This window comes from Rhineura floridana, chromosome 1 (genome assembly GCF_030035675.1).
Source record: "Rhineura floridana isolate rRhiFlo1 chromosome 1, rRhiFlo1.hap2, whole genome shotgun sequence".
Classification (NCBI taxonomy): Eukaryota; Metazoa; Chordata; class Lepidosauria; order Squamata; family Rhineuridae; genus Rhineura; species Rhineura floridana.
Window position 1 is genome coordinate 253,408,254 of NC_084480.1, and position 12,320 is coordinate 253,420,573.

Consider the following 12,320-nt stretch of genomic DNA (forward strand, 5'->3'; position numbering starts at 1 on the left):
ACCCTCATGTATAGCAATCATAGTTTTTACTGCACCCACTGCAGAATGTTTGTGACATTCATGCCACTAATTTCTGAGCTGCATTATCTTTTGGGGAAAAAAAAGAAGAAGCTACAACCTGGCAAACTGAGTGGCCATAAATGAAAATAGTCATGATTATTTATTTGTCATTTATGAATTGCTTCCTATGAAGCATCTCGAAGCAATTTCACAAAATATATATAAAACGATTGCATATATAATTACATTTAAACAATTGCATATATAACAACAATTAAAAACCATTACATATATAGAAACAGGTAAAACAATTACATACCTGTATATATAAAAACGATTTCAAATCCAGTACAGATACAGACTCGTATAAAGATACATATATCCTGCAGCTCCCACAATTGTAATTACATGCTGCTGGTTAATATGAAAAGCTGCTGGCCTTTTGACTCATCCTATGTGTGTCATTCCCTTATAATTCCGCTTCTTTGCTTCACAGCCAGTTAGCGTAATGCCAGTGGTGCCCACTGGAGCTGTATTTGCTGTAAACAACCCAGAGAGCTTCGGCTATGGGGCGGTAAATAAATGTAACAAATAAATAAATAAATATTGACAGTGTGCTCAAGAGAGTTAAATCCTGATTATAAAAATCATTTGTAAACTAAGACCTGCCTGAAGATTTTGCCAAGCCTCTGGAAAATGGCTTTCTGTGGCAATCTTTGTCAGCCACCTACAATTCTCCCCTTACATATACACATCCATTAAGTGAATATTCAGTTCTGTAATGTCAGATAATTTGATTGTAAAAAACAAAAAAGTCAGTGAGTTTTGCAGTATATGTAATACATATATGTACACAGTGACAGGCCTTCACCCATGGACCTCTCTCTCCACTCACAGAGAGGGAGGTTGGTTTGTTTAGCGTCTCAGCCACTCTCGCTGGGAACATAGGATTGCTCCCTCTTAGTTTACACAATATTAGTTCTTTATGACATTGACAGAGTGCATTCATGGTAGATGATTCAAGTGTACATAATGTTTTTCATGGCACTATGTGGTAAGATTTTCCATTGTTTTGCTGTGAAATCTGTTATGAGATATGAAGCAAGTCATTATGTGTCAGTTTCGTATGAGCTAAATTTTATAGGTCTATTCTGTCCCATCCCGGGTTCAGTGGATTTTGTAAAAAGCATTAAAAGTTTACATGTACATAATATGCGTTGTGTTCACATTTTATATGCATTCTTCCCTGAAAATATGTACCTCTGTATACTTTTCAATGCATTTTCCCATAAATTATGTGTTTTGGATGCATTTCCTCATAAAATACATTTTTTGGACCAAAACCACATAAACAAAATTGGAGAAGTGCATAATTCTGATTAACATGTACATTTGGAGTGACCAAATAGGCTGGTTCACTTTAAAAAATGGACAAAATTAATTTCTTCTCCATCCCCGCAGTATGAATTGCATGCATGACAACTCTTTACTGTTGATTTCTTTTTCTTTTTTTCTTTTAGATTCAGCTTTCAAAAATTGGCCCACCTTTTATCATCAAAAGTCAGCCTGCTTCCAAGCCAGAACCAAGGGCTTCTCCAAGTACATCAGTTAGTAGTGGGAGGAACACTGGGGCTAGAACCCTTGCAGATATCAAAGCAAGAGCACAGCAAGCTAGAGCCCAGAGAGAGGCAGCAGCTGCCGCTGCAGTCGCAGCAGCTGCAAGCATTGTCTCTGGGGGTTTAGGGAGCCCCTGTGAAGGTGGAAAAACTAGGACATTGGCACATATCAAGGAGCAGACAAAGGCTAAGTTGTTTGCAAAGCACCAAGCAAGAGCCCATTTGCTTCAGAACAATAAAGAAACCAAGTCTCAACATGCCTCAAAGGAAGGTCCATCAGCTGTGGAGAGCTCTGCTTCTTCTGAAATAAAGATTGAAGGTTCTACTGGTGTAATTATAGTTAATCCCAATTGCAGGTCACCTAGCAACAAGTCTGCTCACCTTCGTGAAGCTTCTGCTTTACTTCAGCAGTCACTTAATGCCACTATTTTACCAGAAACTAGTACTGACATCTCTGTTCACAATTCTGATGAAAATATCTCTGTCTCTCATTTGTGTGAGAAAATTCTTTCATCTACCTCTACAGAAACTAACAGTGTGTCAGTGCTATATAATAAAAATTCAGTTCCCATGTCTGTGTGTAGCACTACTATGTCAGGAGCAATTAAGGAACTTCCTTTTTCAGGTTCTGTTGATAAGTCCTCTGTTTTAATGTCTGTTGAAAGTACAGACACAAAAACTTGCAATATAAACATGCTGAAATCCGTCCAAGGGGGTGACACTCCATGCATTGCCATCGTGCCAAAATGTGTTGAGAACCCCACTGCACCAACCACAGTAGACTGTACAGTCTTGTCAAATTCCATAGATGAAAAAAGATTGCCAATACCAAGCAACAATGCAAGCAATGCAATTTCCAGCCAGTACACCAGTGTGCCAACTTCATCCACTGGAAGTAATTTGCCAAATCATCTGGTTGGTAGCTCTGTTTTGATTCCTCCAGTGGGGTCTACAAATAGATATTCAGATAAGATAGCCATAGCTGGGTGCAATGACCCAAGTTCTTTGTCAAATAGCACCTCTGTTAGGGCAGCTCTGCATTGCAGTGAGGCGCTTCCAGTAGCAGATACTGTTGCCAGGACTTCCATTTCAGTCTTTGCCAATAATATGATGACAGTAAGTTCTTATGAGAACACATCCAAAATGAGCGCTGATGCAATGGAGAGAAATTCTGGAGTAAGAAACCGGTTAGATATATCTGGTAAATCTTCAGTAGGTTATGCACAGGCACCCATGAATAGATCTATACCTTGTAAAGTCATTGTTGACCATACAACAACAACAATTAACTCAAACTTGTCACTGGGTATTTCTATTGAAAACTCAGAAAACAGTACAGATATGCAGAACAGACTTATTAGGACAGAAACTGCTTCACAAAATATAGCTTGTCCTCAAGTGTCTGTAATAAGCAGGCCAGAGCTGCTTACAAATGAAAATCTGGAGCACAGCACTGGCTTTATCACTGTTACAGCAAAGCAAGATAGCAAACATTTGCAAGCATCATGTACCAGTCTTCGAGAAGTGCCTCCCATGCCTCAAGATAAACGAATAGAAGCTGTTCCTCCTGGCCAAGGTTTTTCAGAACAGTTGCGAGGCTCTTTGGCTTTCAAAGGTGAAGCAGACAATGTCTGTGCCAACTCATATAACCCTACTAGAAGAATCTGCTGGAATGAAGAAGAGGCAATGAACACCGACCAGACTTTGGTCAGTCATCTTAATCCAAATAAGCATAAGGAATATACCGAGCAAAACTGTTTAAAAAATGTCAAAACAGAGCCTTTGGGTTTTGCACATCTGAATGAGATGCATTCAAGGAACATTGTGACAAGCATAGCCATGCCTGTTAAGTCAGAAGCTAATGAATCTGACAAATGCTTTAGGATGGACACTGAAGATTTTGCAAGGCCTGAAATGCCTCTCCAGGGTGCAGAAATAGCCACAAGCACACAGCCAGCACAAACCTCCAAGACATCCGTTACGGATTCCATGGAAAACTCTTTGTCCTTAACAACAGAAACTCTAAAAAGAGTTACAAGTGCTGGAAGTTCTAGCTGTCGTTTATCATCAGTGGAAGCCAACAATCCACTAGTGACACAGTTATTGCAAGGCAACCTGCCATTAGAGAAAGTGCTGCCACAGCCCAGGTTAGGAGCTAAGCTAGAAATTAACAGGCTTCCCTTGCCTTTGCAAACTACCTCTGTATGTAAATCAGCAACATCTGAGAGAAATGTAGTCGAGAATCCTTCCAACTCTCCCAGTACAGATGGCAGAGGATTTACATCAGCCACTATTGCCCCACTACAAATCAGAAAGCGTGAAAACCACCCCAAAAAACGAATGGCTAGGACAGCGGGGGAAGTTCAATGTGAGCCTGGGAAGCCATCAATGGACACAGATGTTAAAGTGGGTCCTTGTATCATCAGTTCCACCATGAACCAACTTGGGCACAGCCAGGTGTTTAAACAAGAGTGGTCAAGCAAGCATGCCATTCAAAGCAGAATTGCTCACAGCCCAGAGATCAAACAGCAGAAGAGGCCACTGCCTTCATGCAGTTTCCAGCAGAACTTATTTAACGTAGACAAAAATGGCAGTTTTCATGCAGAAGCAGGCACCTCACATAGACAGCATTTCTACCAAATGCCAATGGCTGCAAGAGGCCCTGTTCCTACAACAGCTTTGATGCAGGCAACGTTAAAAGCCCCAACTGGCTGCAGTGCCTTTGCTTTCAGCAGGCACCTAGAACAGAAGGTTTTGGGAGAGGTCAACATGTCTACAACACCTCACCAACTGAGATTGGCTAGTGTTTTTTCCCCCAACATTCAAATTAAGGAAGGTGATGACATTTCTAGTGCTTCACAGACTCAGCAGAATAAATCATTAGTACATCCTCCTCCCCCTCTGCCCCCTCCTCCTCCCCCACCTCCTCCACCTCCACCTCTTCCCAATGCAGAAGCTCCATCTGATCACAAACAACCGGCAGTTACTATGGAAACCACTAAAAGACTTAGTTGGCCTCAGCCGGCAAGCGTCTGTAGCAATATAAAATCTGAACCTATTTCTTTTGAGGAAGGTTTAAGCAGCAGCTGCGAGCTGGGCACAAAACAAGCTTCTTATGATCAGAACGAAGTAAAAGAACAGTTGAAAGCCTTTGCATTGAAAAATGCCGACTTCCCTCCCTATTTACTTTCTGAACCACAGAAGCCTTTTGCCCAATTAACTGCTCAGAAAATACAGACTCAGCAGCAGCAGCAGCAGCTCTGTGGAAGTTACCCTACAATACACTTTGGTAGCACAAGCTTCAAAAGGGCAGCATCTGCAATTGAAAAATCTATTGGAATTTTAGGAAGTAGTTCAAATACAGCCCCAAGCCTATCTATTCAGAACACTCAGATTCCAGTTCAGAAATTTGCTGACAACAGCAGTGCAGATGAGCTGGAACTGAAATGTTCTTGCAGGCTGAAAGCCATGATAGTGTGCAAAGGCTGTGGAGCCTTCTGCCATGATGACTGCATAGGCCCTTCAAAATTGTGTGTAGCCTGTTTAGTTGTTCGATAGAATCCAAAGTAGAGATGCAGTATCCCTGACTAGCAATGGGAAAAGAAAAGGGGAAAAAAGGAGGACAGCTGGAATATTTTGGGACATTTTGTATCGGGATACAAAATGTTTCCGGGGAAGCTTTGTTTAGAATTGAGTTATTCCTGTTTGCATGGCTCACCCTGGTAAGAACAACCCCTTGGAATAACGTGCACAAAAAGTTAAACATGTCCCACTTTCTTTACAGTACTTCGTTGAAGTACAACAAAAACCTTTGTTAACATAAAACAAAATTGCATTTTCATTTCTATGTATGTGCACAAAGTGCAGAACATTGTTTTCTCCATGCATAAACATAACATATCTTTCCAGTAAAAGAATTACAAGTTCCATAATTCTCCAAATGTCTGTGCATGGAACAGTGCAAGAATGCAGGAGAACCCTAATCAATGAAGAAGAGACAATGGGCAGGAAGAAGAATATTCTACTATCCCTAGCAGGCTGTTGTAGCGACTGCAGCTCGGCGGTTTTTGTAACAATTTCATTCCTGAAACCACGTTTGCCAACCATGGTTGACTTTTAGGCAGCAAAAAAGGAATGAAATACTTTGGTAATTTTGCTTCCTTTAAAATAGGCTGTTGTCCTGAAGGAAATTTTAATTAAGCCACGTGTTGAGGGGTACCTGTAACAAATTGGAATGTGCATGATTTTAGAAGTTTGGGAAGTGGAGGGCAGGGGGGACGGGAGAGAGAATAACTACAACTATTATAATATATTAATCCATTTATCTTCCCAAACCTCATCTATAAATTTATCCTGAAGGGAGATACTCAACTTATATACATATATGGACCATATTATGTAAGCAACAAGCATGTTCTGAGCACTATCATTTAAATAGCCTAAAACAAATTCTTCTTTGATTCTGTCTCTGTGTAGAACCCCCCCCAAAATGAAAAAGATTCATGTGTGATTTACAGTCCTTTTAAATATGTTTACAGCTTGATATATTTTTCAGTATTCTACTAAATTTACTTGTAATCGTCTTTTTGTGGGTTAGAGAGTTCACACCACAAATATTTTATAGGATGGCTAGAAAAATGAAGAGATTTTAAAGGGATGCTGCATCTTTTAGGCACATCTTTTAGATTGTATTTAGTAGTGGTTTATGTTGATATATTCAAGACATATTGGCCACCAAACTATAGGAGAAGAGCTGAGCAATTGCTTAGTTCTTTTCACTAATAAGGAAAAAGCTGTAAAGGGATAAAAATGTGGAGCTTGGCAAGAGGAGATTATTGGTTTTCTTGAAAAGGATTTTTTTCTTACCAAGGAGACCATAAAATGTAGAGTGGAAGTAATTTAACATGCTGCTGTGTGAATTTCACCACCACAACAAAGTAAACACGAGAAAAATACATCATTCTTACCCACGCAGTAGTAGAACCTTACTAACCTAATGCCTGGCAGTCCAGGCAAAATAAATAAATAAATTGGCAATTCCTTTCCACTTCTCATGAAAGATTTATAATGGCAAAGTGCTACACTAAAATTAAGTACTAATATTTTATTACATATATTTTTATTCAAAAGATTAATGTAACAAGGGAAATAAATATATAATTAAAGCATACTTCAATCTTTTGCATGTTTATCTTTTGTTACTAAATAATAAATTAAACTTCCAGGCATTTGTACATGTTAGTGAGGTTCTACTGTTTGGAAATTATATGTATGTTCTTGTGGGACCATATCTAAAACGAAATTTGCCATTTCCCCTATTTTTTTTATTATTATTAACTGGAATAGGCAGGGCATAAGCCAGAGGTTTTGTGGTTTGACTGAACTCCTGTTTTGTTTTCCTAGCAAGACCAACACATTATCTTGATGCCCTACAATATGAAAGGACTAGATGATTATGCCAGATCTGGTACGGTAATGGAATATTGTAGATCAAAAGCGCTCTTTTGTCAAAGATAATAATATGCAGATTTTCAGCACTTTCAGGTAGCCTTGAAGAGATTTTTCCCCAAAATGCATATTTGAAAAGCATGTTTTTATAATGTTCAAAATAGATGGCTAAATGGAGCTATTTGTTAAACATGCATGTTCTCACATATTTAGTTAAAATTAAGAAGATTTTAAATTAGAATTTTGGTATCCTGATTAAATGCAGTGGATGAAATCCCAGTTCCAGTAAATTCCTAGGAGCAGTGGAGCAAAAATTATGTCTGATTAACCCTGGGCATTTTCTTTCTTTTATCAAAATTACCACAGGCAACAGTTTTTAGCTAGAATAACATCTTCTACCTGTTCCAAGGACTGCCAACTTTAAAGAAAAATTGTTCTGAAAATATACAGTAGAAAATCTGGGCACAATCTATAGGAAATTAAGCATTTAAGGCTGCAATTCTATGCATTTGAATATGAGAGTAAGCCCTATTGAATTCAGTGAGGCTTACTTCCAAGTAAACATGGACAGGATTGGGCTGCAAGTCTCATGGACTTAAATGGAATTTTGGGCTGCCTGGCTTTCTCCAGACTATATCCTTTGTTCATCTGTGTTGTGCCTAGCATAGTATTAAAAGGAGTTTTTATACTCCTATTTTAAATGTTGAAATAAGGGCCAGGATAGACAAGATGGTAGCAAATATGTATGTTTAAAACCCTAGATATCTTTAATCAATACAGGTCTGATTTTGGAGAGCAAAAGGGAAGGCACACTCCCATAGGTAAGGCACACTAAGTCCTCCTCTGTCCATGGCTTCCCACAGCCTCTCCTTCCATGCTTCCAGGCTCTGACACCAGATGTAAGTCTATAGTAGCTGTGAAAAAGTGCATGTGTGCTTAGGAGATAAGTAGACAAGGGAAGTTTTAGCATTCCTACCCTCTGTGCTCCTTTTGCAGTTAAAATAAGCCCACACAACCTGCTTTCTACACAATTGAAATAAATTTGGCTTTAAACACACAAATCTCTACTATTCAATCTAGTTTGGCACTAAGGATATTGCTAATTACAGAACATTCACATTTTGAATGTGTGCATGGATGCATGTGTGAGGGTGGCATGGTTGTAGTTGATTTACTTAGCATATGAGAAAGTGTTCTTCAAAAGAGACATTGGACAAAATGATGCTCGATATTATTACATATTTGTCCAAACTTCTCCCTAGTGGAGTTTAAGCCGCTATTTCCTGATGAGCCACCTAGAATTTGACGTACTATTTTGAAACACCTGATGGTGACAGTAGCAGTTTATAATATATATATGTGCGTGTTAATCTAGAATATTTAACAAATGTTCTATCAACTTTTATTTGTATCTTCCCTCTCTTTTTTGACCAAATTTCAACACCCTGATGTTACTGGACTCTCCCATTATCAGGCTGTTTATGGCATGGCATAAAGTTTGAAAGGTTTATGCACTGAAAAGGGACAAGGGAAAACCCCTCTCGAAAGCTCACAACACTTTGCATAGAGGTTTTGCTTGGGTATGTCTGCACCAGCACCTTTTGCAACATTTTATTTCAGATTGTCCCAGTATTCACCTTTTACATATATAGTGCCTCCTCCCAGGATTATAGACTCTTAAACGAACAAAAAAAAGAACACATGCAGCAATTCACACATCAAATTTTAATTTTAATGCAATGTGCAAAAAAAAAAGGTGGGGGAAGTCCTTGAGATTAAACAGAGAGAGAGAGAGATCCTCCCTGGATTTTTGAGATGGTGTAAGACAAGGGATAGAATATGAGAGTTGGTCAAGCATAAGGATTACAGTGGAAAAGTTTGGCTTATTTAATAAGATACCAAGAGTTAAGACCTTGAGGTAGCTGCCTAACTCTCCAGAAATAACTAGCAGTGCTCACACCTAGTAGTCTATTTGAGTATGCAATATAATAGCAGAGAGACTCTTGGGAAGTTGAGTCTCCTCCATAACTAGGGAGGGTGGAATTCAAGTTGTGTTTTCTCTCAGTGCAGAGGAGGACAAGAGATCTTCCTTGGGCACTCTCTCCAGACATAATACTGCTCATCTGAGTAGACTGCCTGATATTTGCAGACTGGTCAGCCACAATAACACTTCCACCAGCAGTACGAGTCATTCAACAATTTACACTAGCGCTGTACTGAATGTTATGCTTGATGTTTTGATGCAAAAGTTGCTGTTTTGAGGGGGGGGATGTGTATGTGGGGGGGGGAACTGTCTTCCAGTCTTCCACATATATTTTTCACTCTTGTCTTCTGCATATATTCCTTTTGTCTGCATATATTTTATATTCCTGGTCAAAGCCATTGTTGCCCCCAATCTGCTGCTGCTTTGATGCTTTTTTTAAAAACTTGAAAGGACTTGTGTGATCCCAGCCAAACAGAAATCATGTAGTGAATATGCTGATATCATGGTGCCATTTAGCTGATCAGATCTGGCTTCTGGATGATGTCACCGAGGGCATTGTCCTCACTTTGAATGAGCACATCCAGGCAACTGGGCCAATGCTCCGTATCTTGCTGTGCTGCACTGGTAGTTTCATTGCCTGGAATCACTGCCCCTGTGAGACTTTAATTCAGATGTAGCTCAAATTCTGCACAGACTGCATTTCATGAGAGTAAATGGTTACGAAATGTCTCACCCCATTCCTGCGTGGCACTAGTTTCAGGGCAACAAATATGTGAGGAATGAACAATATATTCACATCTTTGCATATCTGTGTAAATGAATCTGCAGTTGGGGTCTGAAGCACACAGATATGGACATTCAGGCATACATTTCTGTCACTCAGTTTACATGGAAGTAGTGGGTAAAAACACCAGTGTATCCTTGACAAATGCACTTGTCACGAAAAATGTTGAGCTTCTGACTTTCACTTGAAGATCCCAGGAAGTGGAATGCTGATAAGGGATAAACTGAGACAGGAGATGGGATAGATAGCAGATTCTGCTTGACCCTCTTGCTATTTGCAGTGGCCATGCAAAAATGAGCTGGTGAAAAAATACCATCTATCAGCATCCATCCACTTATGGGGAATATAATGTAGAAATATTTTTTGGTAAATATCCATGAAGTTTTTCCACCTTCATTTCAGCACTTTTTGAAGGAGAGAATCTCCACTGTGTTCTTCCACATACTCTAATATTTTTTACGCATATCTCTGAGCTCTGTACATAATGTTCGGGCATTTGCTGGGTGCATTTTGAGTTCCTTCAAATAATTTTCTAAACTGAAATTCCCTTGTCCCATTATGGACGTAGTGTAAAGATTTGGTGAAGTAGGCACTCCCCAATCTTATATTTTATTTACTTGCTATGATCTAGTGCATGAAATTAATTAATCTAGGGTGGAGGGAAGGTTGAGCCATAAAGCAAAAATGTATTTCCTCTGTACTATAGATCTCCCTTTAAAAGTGGTATGTGTTGTCAGGGTGAGTTACTGAATTCGATTTTCAGGACTGTGGAATTTCTTGATCAGTTTCCTCTAAACTGGTGCATATGGTGCTTTATAATGCAGTTTCTAAAGTGAAATTACCTTATGCTGCAGCCCTTTTAAACACACGCACAATTTCAGAGAAGTTGTTAAAGTCTCTGGTTTTGCATAGTATGATGAAGGCCCAGGATCAATACTCAAGATAGCTCAAAAAAAGCACCTAATGGATCATCTTAGCTTACATATGTAAGGCCATGTTAGACACTGAATGACTTTCTCTGTAACAGCTGCAGTTCTCTACAACACTAAGGGAAAGACCAACAACACTTTTCAGTGAATTATCATGGACCGGTGTAGCTAAATGTTTCTGAATCTAAGGGAGAAATCCTGTTGTCTTTCAGACATCATGCTTTGTCATTGTAAAACCAACAAAATAGTATTTTTGTCTAATTTAAAGGAGCTGCTTCTTTTATAGCACATATTTCGCTTTGTACTATATTTGATAGTTAAAGGATAATTTAGCCTGTAGAATACTTCGTTGTATTTGTACTGTTCATGAATGTTACAAAAAAGTGCTTTACTTTATTGCCATTAATTCTCTTGTACTGCTGTAAAATTATTCTTTCCTGCTTTACAAAAACCTAAATTGACATTTTTGGTACTGGGTTTTGTATTATTATTATTTTTGTCAGTGTTTTGAATGTTTACATCTCTTTGACACTAGCCATTCAATGCCTTTTTTAGGGTAGTATTTCTCCTGCCCAAGATAACAGCAATGTGAAATCAACCCATATCTGTCTTGCATGAGGAGCATACAGTGGTGTTGGTTGGGGAATCCCTGCCATGCATTAATATTTTTCATCCACATATAGAGAAATAAAACCTCCTTTCAGTCCTCTACCAAAGAAAAAAAAATATTCCCATAGGGTAAGTTCTTCAAATTCTCAGAAGGGGGAGCAGTTGATTTCAATGGCATTGCTACAGTTTACTTTTTATGCTTGCTTTATTACCTGACTAAATGTGACTGAGTGGGGAGGGAGTTTTAATTTTTTTTTAAGAGGCAGTGTTTGGTTTAGAATTCAGGGATCATGCTTTCATCAATGGTGCTGTTCGTCTTTTTTTTTTAAAGGAAAACATTTGTTGCATACAGAAGTGACTGATCACAAGATTATAAAGCAAAATGAAAATATTTGTTTTGTCTACATGTTTGCTCTCTACCCTCCCAGTCCCTTGAAAATAACAATTTGGGCTTCAATATTAAAATATTCTAAAGAAAATAAAAACAAAAATAAACATGGTTTGGGTTTTTCTTCTTGCATTTGTATAATGTGCTATATGAAAACAAGCTATTTGTTGGATATCAGGAAGATTGTTACCAGAAATGGGGGGAATATGCATATTTTATAACTGACAATCTTTTGTTATGGTGTATATCTTGTATAAAGGTTTGTCTCTTGTTGTCAAAAACAGTGTGAAGTAAAAAACGCACACACAAAGTGGTTGTTTTGTTGAAGCTAAGCCTGGGGACCCTATGTATACCACCTAGAGTTCCATGATGGAAGAAAGGCAGGATCTACCTGTAATAAACTACATAAATATATAAAATGAATTGAAATCTGTAAAGTTATGTCACCTCCACTCAGATTTAAGCTGAGCTAAATACGTGCTGAAGAATATTTTAAAGGCCTTTCCGCATGACAGTGAAATAACTGTAAGCCCATTCTATAGATAGATACACATATCTATAT

General features: G+C 38.6%; 1 protein-coding gene across 7 annotated transcripts in view; it reads left to right on the forward strand.

The window, feature by feature from the left end:
• Window positions 1-12,093, forward strand: part of ASXL3 (ASXL transcriptional regulator 3) — a 197,348-nt gene extending 185,255 nt beyond the window's left edge. For all 7 annotated transcript variants that reach the window (XM_061598056.1, XM_061598065.1, XM_061598085.1 and 4 more), the window contains one exon: window positions 1,521-12,093. In XM_061598056.1, coding sequence (XP_061454040.1) covers window positions 1,521-5,174 — 3,654 coding nt within the window. In that variant the 3' untranslated portion in view covers window positions 5,175-12,093. The remainder of the gene's footprint in view (window positions 1-1,520) is intronic.
• Window positions 12,094-12,320: the final 227 nt, after the last annotated feature.